This window comes from Hyperolius riggenbachi, chromosome 1 (genome assembly GCF_040937935.1).
Source record: "Hyperolius riggenbachi isolate aHypRig1 chromosome 1, aHypRig1.pri, whole genome shotgun sequence".
In the NCBI taxonomy this organism is placed as follows: domain Eukaryota; kingdom Metazoa; phylum Chordata; class Amphibia; order Anura; family Hyperoliidae; genus Hyperolius; species Hyperolius riggenbachi.
The window spans coordinates 323,961,519-323,978,073 of record NC_090646.1 but is presented as its reverse complement, the minus strand read 5'-3'; the positions used below and the strand labels follow the sequence as shown (position 1 = coordinate 323,978,073).

At 45.3% G+C, this 16,555-nt stretch overlaps 1 protein-coding gene and 1 long non-coding RNA gene across 2 annotated transcripts in view; one reads left to right on the top strand and one right to left on the bottom strand.

The window, feature by feature from the left end:
* LOC137509821 (uncharacterized) overlaps window positions 1–14,596 on the top strand; it is a 229,904-nt gene extending 215,308 nt beyond the window's left edge. The window contains exon 3 of the long non-coding RNA XR_011020499.1: window positions 14,258–14,596. This is a non-coding gene — a long non-coding RNA (uncharacterized lncRNA). The remainder of the gene's footprint in view (window positions 1–14,257) is intronic.
* The window catches only part of LOC137509805 (receptor-type tyrosine-protein phosphatase S-like), a 782,862-nt gene that overhangs the window by 83,542 nt on the left and 682,765 nt on the right, over window positions 1–16,555 (bottom strand). Inside the window, exons 27-28 of the mRNA XM_068233857.1 lie at window positions 14,483–14,602; window positions 14,252–14,406 (exon numbers count right to left, since the gene is read on the bottom strand). Coding sequence (XP_068089958.1) covers window positions 14,252–14,406; window positions 14,483–14,602 — 275 coding nt within the window. The remainder of the gene's footprint in view (window positions 1–14,251; window positions 14,407–14,482; window positions 14,603–16,555) is intronic.

Genomic DNA, 16,555 nt, shown 5'->3' with positions numbered 1-16,555 from the left:
GGTCCTGCCATGTGGGGTCCCCTCCCTCCGCATTTTAGAGACATGTGAGATGTATTAGGTGAAGGCATAGTGCTGTATTGAATGAGTACAATTATCAACCCAGCAGAGAGAGTAAGAGTACAGGCAGACAGCTGTCTTCGATGGCCTGGATATGACAGACAACGTGCATGCATAAAAAGCAACCACAAGATGGTGTTAGAGAGCACGTTACATAAATTTGGATGATAAACATTCATGCATGTATAAAAACAGCCACAAGATGGAGCAAGAGAGCTTTTTGCCATGAGTGCTGAAGAAATCAAAGTTGATTTGATGAAACCGGTCCACTAGTTTGATCTGTGTGAGTCACCATACTCAGAAGAGCCGTTTGGAGAGACTTCAGAACTGATACATTGTTTGCAGCTTGCTACACCCCTGCCTCATGGTGAGAGAGGGGGCAGAGGAACGGAAGATCAGTGTGCACAGCCAGTAAGACCCTGTAAGCAGTGGGGATGCCCGTGCTGAGGACATTTGTACTGGGGCCAGGCTGTTGCTGCAACTGCACTGCTATACTGAAGAGGTGCTTGGTCTCTTGGGACAGAGTTTGTTAAAGGCCCTTCCCGGGTGCACAGGGAATGGTGAAGTATGGTGAGACACACTGCATCCTGGCCAGATGAATTGCATATGCTTACTATTTTTTGCACGTGCTTTTTTTCAGTGAAGCAGTTCTGTTTGGGACCTCAGTATCCAGCAATAAACTGCACTCTCTTTGACTGTGCTAGGAAAATCAGAGCTACACACAGACTGTGCTGAGGTGATAAGTATTAGCTGCTAGTTAGGCAGAGAACTCATAACCCTGTTTGATTGAACTGCATAGGAAATGTGATTATAGTGACATAATAGTGCATATGTTAGTCCAGTTAGATGCTCAGGTGTATACTTCATGGATTTTAAAGGGATGGTGCAATATTTGGGGATCATGGTATACTGTGTGTAATTTATGTGATGTGATTTTCATAATACACATATTTCATATATCAGTCATTGATCTCTGAGGTTTTTTGTTATTTTAGTGGTAGACATTAGGCTGGACAACAGATCGGCAGGTCTCAGGAGGAGCAGGAAGCTGGAAGGCATCAGGTGAGGCAACGGACTTGGTACCAACAGGTCAGACTGCAGATTTGGCACCATCAGGAGCGGCAGGAGTCTGATGGCTGGGCAGCGGCAGGAGTCTGTGACGGCTGGGCAGCGGCAGGAGTCTGTGACGGCTGGGCAGCGGCAGGAGTCTGTGACGGCTGGGCAGTGGCAGGAGTCTGTGACGGCTGGGCAGCGGCAGGAGTCTGTGACGGCTGGGCAGCAGACTGAAAAACTTCAGATAGTACGGCAGGCAGAGTAGCTTTAGACAGGGTGTCAACAGGCTGGAGAGCTTCAGACAGGGTGTCAACAGGCTGGAGAGCTTCAGACAGGGTGTCAACAGGCTGGAGAGCTTCAGACAGGGTGTCAACAGGCTGGAGAGCTTCAGACAGAGTGTCAACAGGCTGGAGAGCTTCAGACAGGGTGTCAACAGGCTGGAGAGCTTCAGACAGGGTGTCAACAGGCTGGAGAGCTTCAGACAGGGTGTCAACAGGCTGGAGAGCTTCAGACAGGGTGTCAACAGGCTGGAGAGCTTCAGACAGGGTGTCAACAGGCTGGAGAGCTTCAGACAGGGTGTCAACAGGCTGGAGAGCTTCAGACAGGGTGTCAACAGGCTGGAGAGCTTTAGACAGGGTGGCAAAAGGCTGGAGAGCTTCAGACAGGGTGGCAACAGGCTGGAGAGCTTCAGACAGGGTGGCAACAGGCTGGAGAGCTTTAGACAGGGTGGCAACAGGCTGGAGAGCTTCAGGGATTTTTTCCGTTGGCTGAGCACCTGGCTGGGCCGTTGGCTGAGCATCTCGCTGGGCCATTGGCTGAGCACCCTGATACAGTCTGTGCGGGCTGGAGCAAAGTCTGTGCGGGCTGGAACGGAGCCTGTGCGGGCTGGAGCGGAGCCTGTGCGGGCTGGAGCGGAGCCTGTGCGGGCTGGAAACAAAGTTCTGTAGACTGGATGCAAGATTCTGTGGAACAAAGAGCTGGATTGGATTCTGGATTTGTTGCAAGCAAGATCTTTAATAATTAAGAAAGAAAAGCTAAAGTCTGTATCAGAGGGAAATCAGCTGGAGGCTGCACCAGACAGGAGGCAGTTGAAGGCTGCACCAGACAGGAGTCGGTTGGAGGCTGCACCAGACAGGAGTCGGTTGGAGGCTGCACCAGACAGGAGTCGGTTGGAGGCTGCACCAGACAGGAGTCGGTTGGAGGCTGCACCAGACAGGAGTCGGTTGGAGGCTGCACCAGACAGGAGTCGGTTGGAGGCTGCACCAGACAGGAGTCGGTTGGAGGTTGCACCAGACAGGAGTCGGTTGGAGGCTGCACCAGACAGGAGTCGGTTGGAGGCTGCACCAGACAGGAGTCGGTTGGAGGCTGCAGGGTAGGTAAGATGACTGGAGGCTGCAGCGGACAGAAACTGACTGGAGTAATAGAGGCTGTAGGTAACTGGACACTGCCATGACCAAGGTGTGGACCGAATGGCTGTTTGTAATTTCTTGGACTTTTTCTTTTTTACAGACTCTGAGCTCTGTACATGGTTAGAAATGTATGGAGAGTGAGCAGAAGGAGGAGAGTGGAAACAGGAAGAAAGGATCTCACACCAGATCGTAATCAATGCAGAAGCAAATTCACGCTTGCATAGCTTATGCACCATCAAAGACTCTGTTGCACGTATACAGGCAGACACATATGATTCACATTTCTCCGAGTAAAATTCAAAACACCCTCGTTTGTCTCTCCTCAAATATTGATATAAAACGATCTGATCAGAATTGAAAATTAAGTCAAAGTGTTTCTTGATGGATGATTGACTTTTATGCTGTTTAAATGCTGTGGGCAGAGGGTTCTGAACTTGATGAGAGACACTCAGAGGGTTAACAGAAGAATTCTTTAACTGCAGGATTTATGAATAAGCAGCAATTAAGGCAGAAGCGGATTCATACTTGCAGTGGCGTACCTAGGGCATTTGACACCCGGTGCTCGGTATTAAATTACACCCCCCCCCACTAAAAAAAAGCAAAGGAGTGTGGCATGCTAAGCGCACCACGGCGGGTAATGCCCGGAATTGTTGCCCCCAGTATAGGTAGTGTAGTAGTCACATTACGCAGTGTTTCCCTACAGAATACACATGATGTAGCAGTATATAGCACAGGTAGCCAGATGACCCCCACCATTTATAGGATAGGTAACTAGATAACCCCCCATTTTGGATTGGTAACCAACCTATAACCAGACACCCCCCCAACCTTTAGTATATAGCCAGTGTATATATTCAGATCCTCCCCGTATATAGCCAATGTATACAGTTAGATCCCCCTGTACATAGCCAGTTTATAGTCAGATCCACCCAGTACATAGCCATTGTATATAGTCAAATCCCCCTGTAAAGGCAATAGTATAGTCAGATCCCCCCTGTACATAACCATTGTATATAGTCAGATCCCCCTGTACATAGTCAGATCTCCAGTGTATTCGGTTAGCTCCCCCCTTCATATAGCCAATTTAATTCTGATTGAGTGACCCCCAGGAGAGAGAGGACAGGAAGAAGAGACTGAGACACAGAGAACAGAGGAGAGAGACAGGAGGAAGAGGGAGCGGAGAGAGACAGGAGGGAGAGAGCAGAGAGAGACAGGAGGGAGAGAGAGCAGAGAGAGAGAGACAGATGGAGAGACAGGAGGATGAGAGAGCGGAGACACACAAGAGGGAGAGACAGGTGTACACATGCACACCACACAGAAACGTGAGAGAAGACAGGAGGCAAATAGAAACACAGAAATGTGAGACAGAGGAGAGAGAGACAGGAGGAAGAGAGTGCAGAGAGAGAGACAGAGGAGAGAGACAGAGCAGAGACAGAGGAGGGAAAGAGACAGAGAGAGAGAGAGACAGGAGGAAGAGAGAGAGAGGGAGAGACAGGAGGAAGAGAGAGAGAGAGAGAGGGAGAGACAGGAGGAAGAGAGAGAGGAGAAAGACAGAGCAGAGATAGAGAGACAGGAGGAAGAGAGAGTGGAGTGAGACAGAGGAGAGAGAGAGAGAGAGAGACACAGGAGGAAGAGAGAGAGGAGACAGAGCAGAGAGAGAGAGGAGAGAGAGAGAGAGCAGAGAGAGAGAGGGAGAGACAGGAGGAAGAGAGAGTGGAGAGAGACAGAGCAGAGAGAGAGAGAGAGAGAGAGACAGGACGGAGAGACAGAGGAAAGAGACAGGAGACAGAGGGAAATACAGGGGAAGAGAGAGCGGAGACAGGAGGGAGAGACAGAACAAAGAGAGAGAAAGGAGGAAGAGACAGAGGAGAGATAGAGGGAGAAACAGGAGGAAGAGAGAGTGGAGATAGACAGAGCAGAGAGAGACAGGAGGGAGAGACAGAGGAAAGACAGGAGACAGAGAGAGACAGAGGGAAATACAGGGGAAGAGAGCAGAGGGAGACAGAAGGGAGAGACAGAGGGAAATACAGGGGAAGAGAGAGAGAGGAGGGAGAGAGCAGAGGGAGACAGAAGGGAGAGACAGAGAGAGACACGAGAGAGAAAGGAGGGAATGACATAGGGGAGAGAGAGAGAAACAGGAGGGAATGACATGTGAGTGAGAGAGAGAGAGAGAGAGAGAGAGAGAGAGCAAGCAGGGAGAGACAGAAGAGAAAGACAGAAGGAAATGAGAGAAGAGAGAGACAGGAGGAAGAGAGAGACAGGAGGAACAGAGAGACAGAAGGAAGAGATAGAGGAGGGACAGAGACGGGAGGGACAGATAGACAGGAGAGAGATAGAGTGGAGGGAGGGAGAGAGAGACAGGCGAGAGAGAGCGGAGGGAGAAAGGTAGAGCAGAGAGAGAGGGGGAGAGAGAGAGAGAGAGAGAGAGACAGGAGGGAGAGAGAGACAGGAGGGAGGGAGAGAGAGAGAGAGAGACACGGGAGGGAGAGAGAGAGAGAGAGAGAGAGAGACAGACACAGGAGGGAGAGAGAGAGAGAGAGAGACAGACACAGGAGGGAGAGAGAGACAGACACAGGAGGGAGAGAGAGAGAGAGACAGACACAGGAGGGAGAGAGAGAGAGAGACAGACACAGGAGGGAGAGAGAGAGAGAGAGAGAGACAGACACAGGAGGGAGAGAGAGAGAGAGAGAGAGACAGACACAGGAGGGAGAGAGAGAGAGAGAGAGACAGACACGGGAGGGAGAGAGAGAGAGAGACAGACACAGGAGGGAGAGAGAGAGAGACAGACACAGGAGGGAGGGAGAGAGAGAGAGACAGGAGGGAGGGAGAGAGAGAGAGACAGGAGGGAGGGAGAGAGAGAGAGAGAGACAGGAGGGAGGGAGAGAGAGAGAGAGACAGGAGGGAGGGAGAGAGAGAGAGACATGAGGGAGGGAGAGAGAGAGAGACAGGAGGGAGAGAGAGAGAGACAGGAGGGAGAGAGAGAGAGACAGGAGGGAGAGAGAGAGAGAGACAGGAGGGAGAGAGAGAGAGAGAGAGAGAGAGAGAGAGAGACAGGAGGGAGAGAGAGAAAGAGAGAGAGAGAGACAGGAGGGAGGGAGAGAGAGAGAGAGAGAGAGAGACAGGAGGGAGAGAGAGACAGGAGGGAGGGAGAGAGAGAGAGACAGGAGGGAGGGAGAGAGAGAGAGACAGGAGGGAGGGAGAGAGAGAGACAGGAGGGAGGGGGAGAGAGAGACAGGAGGGAGAGAGAGAGACAGGAGGGAGGGAGAGAGAGAGAGAGGAGGGAGGGAGGGAGAGAGGGAGAGAGAGACAGGAGGGAGGGAGAGAGAGACAGGAGGGAGGGGGAGAGAGAGAGAGAGAGAAACAGGAGTAAGAGAGAGCGGAGAGAGAGGAGGAAGCAAGAGAGACAGGAGAGAGAGACTCTGGCAGCCGGCAGGGTTGTCCATTGATGCATTGCCCGCAGCGGAAGGTGTTGCGGCTTACCTGCCCGTGGTGGTGTTCGACGATTGTGTGCCTGGGTGGCCGAGCTAGCCGGGAGATGAGCAGCAGCAAGGAAGTGGCAGGTGGCGGCTTCTCTGGCTGTCATGGCCGTAGTGGTGGAGGAGGTACAGCGTGCATGGGCCTGCCTGTGGGTTCCCCGTGAGCCTGGAAGTTAGGGGGCACAGAGCAAGTCCTCGCTTGGCAGCATCGGGTGATGGTCCCAGCCCAGGTTGTGGCGGTGACGTGGTGGCGGCGGCGGCAACAGCAGCAATGGTGCCAGGGATCATGGCAGAGATCCCACGTGTGTCCCATGCGCAGCTCCAGGCGGCTTCCGCAGAAGGCGGAAGCTGAACTGACAGCCGAGGTGAGGGAGGCGGGGCGACGGGGGTCTAAGCCAGCTGCAGCCAAGCAATGCAGAGGGAGGCGGAGCAGGTACTGCTGGCTTGATATGTAATAGGTTGGGCTGGCCTCTTTGACACCCCCCTCCCTGCCTGTCACCCGGAGCGGCACGCCCCTCTGCGCCCAATGGACGGTACGCCACTGCATACTTGCCAAGCCTATGCACAATCAATGACCCAATTGCATGTATACAAGCAGACACAAAACCTTCACTTTTCTCACAGTAATAATTCATAAATCCTTTTCTATCCTTTCTCAGAAAATCAAAAAAATCATCAATTAGTTCAGAGTCAAAAATAAAATGAAATTCTTCTTTGCTGGGAGACTGAAATTGGGTCTGTTTAACTGCAGTGGACTGGGAGTTCTGAACTAGGTGAGCGGCATTCAGAGGGTTAACAGGAGGTGTGCATAATGACAACATTTCTGAATATGCATTGATCAAAGCATGGGCTGACTCAGGCTTACATTTTCTTTCAGACAACAGATTCTCGACTGCACACTTACACCCCCTTACAAACTGAAAGCATTGTCTTTTATAAGATTCAAAAAGGCATTTTTTATCTCTCTTTAAATAACTGAAGTACATGTTCACTTGTTCTGAGGTCAAATCAACCTGAACTGGATTCACAACAGGTGAGGCAAGGGTTGTGGAACCTGCAGAAATAATCTTCTGCCAAGCGTTTAACAGAAGGGAGGCTTTCCCATACTTGCATATTCCCTGAGTGATCAGGGACTGGAGGGAATCTATGCAAGCCTGCACGGTCTGTTTACCTTTGTTTGAGTAATGATTAAGAAAATATTCCCAGTCATCCTCAAACAAGTTAATCAGAGCTTCTATAGCATAATTGTCAATAGGTGGATCATAATCATTGACTATACCTTGGTCAGAATCAGGTTGCACGCAAAACTTTTGCTATTTTGGAGGTATGCAAGATCATTCCAGATCCTGGCTACATTTTCAATAGCTTGTGTACGAAATATTCCTAATTTGACATAACTATATGTCTGGCTAATCAACTGCTGCAATTCAACTTTAGAGAAATCAGCAAAATCTGCATGACACTCAGCTTCATCCTCATCAGCAGGCAATGCATAATAATCAATTTGTTGCAGATCCATTTTTGGACAGAACAGGTATCAGTGTGCAGCATAGCTGCAGTGGTCAGTGTATATATGGCCAGAGCTTACTGTTAGAAACCTGAATGGAGGAACAGGTGATGACCACAGTGTGCAGCAATACAGACACTGAAACAAGGAATAATGTGCAATAATGGTTTATTATGACCAAATCGTGCAAACAAACAAGATGCAAATCACATGCACCACACACACTATATACAGAGCAGATACTAACCACATGCACGACACACACTATATACATAGCAGATACTAACCACATGCACGACACACACTATATACAGAGCTTTCACCAAATAAATGTGCAAAACCCCAAAGACCCTATCTATCTAATCTAGCTAACTAATATATACAAATATATACACAGGATAATATATAAGGGAATAATATACAAATATTCGCAGTACCAAAAGGGAGCAGGCAGAAATCACAGTCAAAACGTAATGCAAGGTCAGGCAACAAACTAATCAAAGTACAGAGGAGCAGGCAGGAATCAGAGTCAGGCAAGAATACAAGGTTCAGCAACAGAAAGGCAAATACAAATCTCAGGGCAAGGAACAGATCAGGTAGCAGGTTGTCCAGAAACTAAGGGCTGCAAATAACTAATAAGCTCTGGCAACCAGCAGAAGGAAAAGGCAGTTCTTATATAGTCCAGGTAGCAAACAGGATGCATGTGGGATTTGCTGAAGGGCTGCTCACAGTCCACAGAGCCCTCTGCTGGTGGAGGACAGAATCCCAGGGCTGCCAAAACCTCAGGGTGTGGCTTCCTGGTCATAACAGAGTGTTTTTGAAGCAGAGGCTTGTCCCACCTAGTCTTTCCCAGCAAATAGACTGCGAACATAGTAGACAAGACAAGACAAGACAAATAACATTTATATTGCGCTTTTCTCCTTGCGGACTCAAAGCGCCAGAGCAGAGCAGCAGCCACTAGGGCGCGCTCTATTGGCAGTAGCAGTGTAAGGGAGACTTGCCAAAGGTCTCCTACTGAATTAGTGCTGGCTTACTGAACAGGCAGAGCCGAGATTCGAACCCTGGTCTCCTGTGTCAGAGGCAGAGCCCTTAACCATTACACCATCAGCCAACTGATGGGCGGGTATAGCAACAAAGGATCCCATCAACAAAGAAGTCCACGGCAAGTTACTTTCAGTTTTCACTGTATATAGCGCAATCCATGTCACAAAAGCCTTGCGATTGCATCACAATTATAGCAATAAAGATACTATTAGATGAAATCATACCATAGAGAAGTCATTTGTGGTCGGGCACATTACCATACACTGCGGATCCACACATACTGCACCTCACCTATATTGACATACCATACATGAAGTAGTAGACACTTTAACAGGAACTGCACAAGTTGAAGCATAACCCCGCATCACAGGCGATATATAATTAGATCCCAAACTATGTACACATGATGACAACATCTAATCATATCGCTTAATTCTTAGAAACAGTGACAGATCAAGTTCAGCATTTAAACCAAGAGGGGAAACAGTATCTGCACGATAGTATTCAGTTTGAAGATCCAGAAGCTTCCTTGCAATACAACACCTCATCAACGTCTCCTCTTCTTGATGATATCTTTAACCTGTAAATCCCCTTGACCAGGGTCCCTGTCAGATCATTGTTATGACAGTTGCGATAGTGGTCATAAATGACCCCCGTAGGTTTCCTCGCCTTGATCTTATTCAAATGCTCAAGGACCCGGTCCTTCATAGCTCTCTTTGTTTTTCCAATGTATTTTAATTTGCAGGGACACTGTATCATATAGACAACCCGTATAGTCTCACAATTGATAAAGCCTCCGATTGTATAGCTCTTATCACCTGTACTATTCTCAAATTTGTCAGTACGTTCAATGTAAGGGCAGAGTACGCATTTACTGCACTTGAATGATCCATTGGGGACTCTTTTTTTGTAACCATGTATTGCCAGATGTCTGGACATCATTATGAACAAGTCTATCCTTCAAATTAGGTGCTCGTGTGGCAGTCAAGAGTGGGCGAGGGCCCACCACGTCAGCAATCTCCTTAGATGCCGTCAAAATCGGGCAAAAGGTAGTAAGTAAATTACGCAATTCCTCCCAATGTGATCCGAAGTTGTGGGTACCCGCCAGGGGATATCTCTCATGGAGGAAGAAGGACATTGCCCGGAGACCATCCTCATGAGGAATCGACGTTTATAAAGACCCCACACCGATTCCAACAAGGATGGACCCCGGGGGCAGCTCGAGACCGGCAAGGACCCCAAGGACATCACGAGTGTCCTGTACGTACGACGGCAGCGATTGTACCAGGGGACTCAATTTTTTGTCAATCAATTGACCCAAGCGTTGAGTCGGGATCCCAATTACAGACACTATTGGCCGCCCTGACGGGGATACAGATGACTTATGTAGTTTGGGCAGGGTGTACAGAATGGGGACATTGAACGTATCAACATTCAAATATTGCCATACCGCCCTAGTAATAATTTCCTGGTGTAATCCATGGTCCAGTAGATCATTCACTTTATCCTTTATATCTGGGAATGGGTTCACCCTTAACTGCAGGTATGTGTTCACATCACTGAGCTGTCTCTCTATCTCATTGGTATACATGTCTTCATTCATAAGGACGACATTTCCCCCTTTATCACTTGGCCTGATTATTAACTAAGGGGCTTCAGTAAGTTCATTAAGGGCCTGTAATTCCTCAGCACTCAAATTCCTAAATTCGCCAATGGATATAACCTTAATTTCCACAGTTCTTTCTCTATCGTATCCAAAAAAACAGTAATGTGCCGATTTTGTGACAGAGGTGGCATGTAACTAGACTTCAAATGCAAATTTGAGGTTGGTGGTTGGGGAAAAGGGGCAGGAGTCTGGCAGGGACCTGGTGGATCCGTAGAGGGGCATTCCAGATCTTTACATTGGGTATCAAAGGGGGAAATGTCATCCTCTAGCTCAAGTACACTGCTTTGGTTTTGATCAAACAAAACTTCTAGGGCAGACAAAGCTTCACGTTAATTTACATTGAGGCTCACATATTTATCATCTTTTGTTTCCACATCTGGTGTTTTACCACCATATGTAATTTTCAGCAACACCTTTCGTAGAAATAGATATCCTTATAAATCTCAAAAATATCTCCTGTGGTTGTTGGTGAAAAGGACAATCCCTTGTTCAATAGAAACATGTCTCTCCTGCAATTCAAAATTAGATAGATTAACCACATTCCTCTGACTCCCAGAGATGTCTAAGTTTTGCTTTTCCCTGGGGCCCCACTCTTGGTTGACCTCATTGCCATTGCCTGCACTATTTGTCCCTGCACTAGGGCCATCTCCTCTCCCTCTGCCTGCTGAATTCTCCCTCTCCTGCCACCTCCTCTGCCTCTTCCTCTTTCGCCTCCCACCCCTCTTGTTCTCCCTGTACCTACTCTGTTGCTTTTCTAGGTGTTCCCTAAAAAAGAAACTGATTTCTTACCCATGGCAGAACGCTCAGAGACATCAGTCTCAAAACTTGAGGCTTCTAGGCTGGTCTGCCCCTCTGACCGGGTTCACTTTCGTCGTCTAATCTTTTTCTTTTCAAGTTTGTTGACTGGAGTTAGGGCCTCATCAGAGTCCCACCGAGCAAGGTCCTTCTGAAATTGTGTTTGTTTTTGTCTCTTAATAACAGCCTGCATTTTCTCAATTTGTTTTTTAAGACTGTCATTAAAGGACACAAAATCTGGATGGGAACTGAGGCTGTCAAGTGCAGCCGCACTTTGCATCACCTCCTCTTTTACTTCTTTCAGTTGTTCCCTCTCTTCCTCTGCCATCATTTTTAGGATCTCTATACCCCTCTCTAATGCACTCTTCTTCCATTTCTCAACAAACCTGGGAGTCAGAAGATTGCTGGCCGGGATTATCCTTTCCAATATGCCATCGGGTATAACACCAGCCTTTGCATAAGATTCCAGTAGCGAGGCATTCAATTTGCGCTTGAGTTGTCGTATTAATAACGATTTATGTGTAAAGAACAACTCCTTTAGCTCAGACATATCCTCATGCCCCTCCCCCGGAACCGAAGCAAAGGTTGCCTCAATTTCACCTTCTATCTCTTCACTGATGAGATAAGCCATGGTTGTAGCCGTGTTAAAGAATGTTTGTGACACATTTCAAAGACACCCTTTTTCGAAAAGCAAGGAATTTGTCCAGTTGTATAGAAGACCCATGTAAAGTGGCCCCCACCGTTCTATATTTGTGGCACGTGTGACTGCGCAGACGAATGTTGGTGTGTTTAATGTTGATGCATCATCATTGATTTATGTCTGTCACCCCTACAATATTAGACAGCTGTCTTATGGCAAAAAGGATCCGCTTCCTTGTTTTTAAATGAGTGAATTTATGTTGTGATCTATTTACATTTTGTATACTGCTTAATGATGTCTGTAGTTTGTATCAATAAAGCTCCTTTTGTATATAAGGTGGCCTATGACCTATTTATACTAAAAAACTTTTTTTGACTATCTTACTTGCAGCCTATTTCAGTAATGCCTTTATCTCCCCAAGCCCCCAGTCAGTTCATGTGTAGCCAAACTGCTAGGATTTCTTCTCTGGACCTTGTTGGGTGATGTCGTAATGCCCCAGTGTTTCATTCAGCTTAATTTCTTCACAACTTACTTAAGGGGCCCATACACTGGCTGATTTCAGCCATCGATCGATTCTATAGAATCGATCGATCAGAAATCGATTCTATCAAATTCCCTATTCAATTGATTTGCGGCCAATTTCTATCGATTTGATCTATCTGACAGGATGGGAAATCTAGGTTGATCTGCTGCTGGCTGCAGATCGATAGCCTATAGAGTTACATTGAATCTAATGGTCCAATAATGCATTTAGATCGATTTCCAAAAATATTTCATTCTGAAATCTATTGGAAATCTGTTCCTAGTGTGTGGCACACATCAGATAGATTTCTGGCAGATGCCTGTCAAGTCCAATCTGACAGGAATCTATCTGATGGTCAAATCTGCTGCAAATCTATAAGTGTATGGCCACCTTTAGAGTGTACCAGAGACGAGCAAAAGCAAAAGTTTTCTCCCCGACATACTCCCTCGGCCGGGAGTGTTCTGCACCTGCACAGCAGCACTTAGAGGAGAGCTTGTGCTGGGGTACATGAGATGGGGACAGAGGTAACCCTTACAAGTAAATTACATTTTTTTCCTACAGGGCCTGTGCTTCAATACAGACCCAAATATGTACACAATACTGCCCATAGCTCCACAACCCCTAAAACATGGGGGGAGGGGGGGGGGGAGTTAGTAAAGATCCTGTGATGTTTCAAGGGGATGTAATAGCAGTGCATCAAGAGCTTCAGTGCTGTGTACTTAAAGTTTGGAGATGGAGAATCCCAAATCAAATCAAATCAAATATAGCTTTATTGGCATGACCAATATTCATAAAGGTATTGCTAAAGCAAGGGGAAAAGGGGGGACATGAAAGGGGGTGGGGTAGGGAGACAATGGCTAAGCAGTCTGTGGATCCCTCCAAATTTTTTCAAACATGGCAGTCCACTGGTTGTCACAAAAAAAAATCCAAGGACCATAAAGTATAAATTTAAGTGCCACTGAATGATTATACCATGCCTGGAGAAAATAAAACTATTTAACATAGAAAATGACAATGAAAATAGTGCAACAAGCGGACCCATGCTGTGAAAACAAAGTATACTCTGACAGCTAGCAGCTATCCAAAGGGCCAACACTATCTCATAATTCAGTCTCTGCAACAAGCAGAACATTGCCAAGGATAAAGTCCCATCAGATGTGAGTAGCAGGAACGAAAAAGACAACGGGGCATGACAGCAAAGGTAGTGAAGGGACAGTTAAAACTGAATGCACAAATTACTAAATTTTAGGGTTCATTCTGCTTTCTGTACCACAGTTGAAGAGTGTCTTTTCACTCCTTTCTTTTCACTAGTAAAACCATGTGAGGGCAGAGTGTCTGAAGAGGACTGATATCTCAATAAAACAGACATAGGTTCTAACCCTTCTCAAACCTAAAATAAATGGTAAATATTTTAAGCTGTCATTATTTACCTCCCCCTGAAAATATTAAATATTATGCTCACCCTCTAAGTACATAGTTTTTTTCTACTAGATGGTTCTAGAAGTGTAACGCATAGCATTAGGCATAATACTTCTGGTTCCCTTTGACCTCTAAAGTCGTACCATGATTGGGTCTCTTTCCACAGGAGTGACAGTATACATTAGCAAAAGCATGACGTTTCCTGGTCTTCCAAATCCTTTATTGTCATTAGAGCTGCTTTTAGATATTTTCTTTGCACATGAACAGATATTTACATGACATGATGTTTCATGTATGTCACAGATTCATTTTGGAATACTCAAGACCTACTGGTTCATGGATATTTGTTTCTGCTATTATAGTTATTTACACTGCATATTGTAGTGGTGGAATTTCCTTCATATTCTCTGCTCCTAAGTTGTATTGCTATGCATATGCCAAACGATATGTCTCGGTGTGCTCCTGGCATGGTATGAAGACTTAATGGCCTGAGCTGTTTTCTTTTTTGGGTATTTCATTATGTTTATGTTTGTCAGGTTTCACCTGCGTGTGGATATATTTGCATTGTCTGTCTTGCAGTGTATGCTGTTCTGTGTTTATTGATCAATAAAACAATAATTAAAAAAATACCTAAATACTTCTAATATTTTGTTTTCCTCTACCTGCAGTGAACAACAACTGGCCCTGCATCCGGAGGATTACATGTTTTTACTCTTCTAAGGAATGCAAGAAATGGTGTTGGATATTCAGGAACTCCATGATCTGGCCAGGCTGTAAACTGAAATTGTCGGACCTCTCTCTTTTCAGTAGACCCATTCTATAAGAAGAAAAAACAACTGTAAATTTCTGCCAAAAATAACTAAAGTTATAATGGTGGTAGACTTAAAATGTACCTTATGTAAAGAAAATGTTCGGACACAAAATGTTGCCAGTTCTATGGTGTCTAGTAGTGTTACTTGAATAATTCCATAGGTGTCTGCACCTCGACTTGGCCAATACTGGTCACATTTAATCTGTAAAAAAATAAATAAATAAAAAAAATCTCTATAAATCTTTATGAGACTATTTCTTGACAATGCAGTGCATCCAGAAGAACAGTATTATTTAGTTTTGTCTTTAACTTATTTTCATTTTACAGTATTTACATATATGTGCCATGTACATTTTAAAATGAAATTTATTATATATATTTTGTCCTAAACAGGAAAAACTAAAAGATTGCCCTTGCCATTCTAAAATTATCGCATCATATTCAGCTGTTTGTGCAGACTAAATAAATATTAAAAGCTTCCCCTGTACCCAGAGGTGAAGTTGAGAACTTTCTCAACCTTATTTGCTAGTAATGACTGAATTCGAGCAGCAAACCGGCAATGTTATCAATTAGCTTTAGTTAAATGGAACAAAGTCTTCCAAAGAGTAAGGGCTCATTCACACTGTAGGCATTTTCGGGTTTTTTTTTTGTTACACGCAGGCGATTTTTTAAAATCGCCCAAAAAAACGCTTGTGCAATGAATGTTCTATGAGAAAGTTCTTAGCGCGGATCGTGCACTGTCCATTCAGTAAAGCGGTGCGTGGACCATTTTTGAGGAGATTCCGCCTCAATGTAAAGTATAGGAGAAACGCAAAACGCTCACAAAATCACTTTGTGTAGAGATTGCAATCGGGTTTTTAAGAATAAATACACTATATTTATTCTTTTCCAGGTCAAAGAATTCACTTCCTGACTTGCGTCAGGAGGTGAATTACAAAACCGCTCGGAAAAAAAACGCTTAGAAAACCACTAAGCACAAAAACGAATTGCCCACCCAAGCGCCGGGAATTGAAAAAAAAGACGCCTCAAAAACAGCCCAACATGGACGGACACGCGAGCCGAATGCAATGTGAACAAGGCCTTAAAACCAGTATTTCCGTGTTTTTTAACACTTTGAAGTGGACCTGAACTAAGAACTTCCTCTCTGCTCTCAAAGATAAGCAACAGCATGATAACAGTTCAAAGAAAATCTTTTCTTTGTTACAGCTGATACAAATCCTGCAATTGTTTACTTCCTGCTTTCATGGGAGCAGACATAGGGTTAACATCCTATGTTTACAAATTAGCTGCTCTGCCGAGGAAGCCAGCATTTATCTTGTTTTTTCTTCAGTACTGTGGAAGAGTTCAGGTCCACTTTAAGCAAAATATTCTGATATTCTGCTTCACTTAATCTCTAGTAGATCATGTGCTTTGAATATGATGTTGTATCCTAGTTAAGACCTGGCTGAATCACTGGACACTAAGTAGGGACTCTTCTTATTTATGTAGACATTGGCCCATATGCAATTCATTATTTCTCCTGAGTTTTCTCCTAGGTGATATTTTCACACCTTGTCAATAAAATGCTTTTTAAGCCACCAACAAGTAGGACAATTCTCAGAATAAATAATACCTTTTCACCTACATTGTGGTACTTTTTCAATTGCAGAGTGCTGAAAAGTTATTTTACACAGAAGATGATAAATGATCTCCTAGGAGAAAACTTAGTAGAAAAAGTGAATTGGATCAGGCCCATTGTGTGCTTAGCACCAATACTCCTTATGTACTGTGCTAAAGAGCTATTCATTGTCTGATCACTGGAATGATGCCCTTTTTCCAAACGAAATGCCACATAGCATATTTTTCCTAGCCTATCTCCAAAAGAACCAAAAATTCAGGGAGATTCAATTTTCCGCCTGGCCGTAATGCAACAGTTATGTTTATTGCCATCCCCTGTATATTCCTTTGGAGTATGAACGCCGTTGGTAATTTTATGGTTTTTCAGGCACATTGCTTACAATTTATCCCCAGTTTACTATGAATAAATAACTGCAGAGAATGTACTGAGTTAGGGTTTTTATATGCTGGCACTGTTGATGCCCACCCACATGTATAGAAGACACTTCAGTGAACAGAAGAAGATCAGAGGATAAAGAGGCATCCTAGATCCTAGATG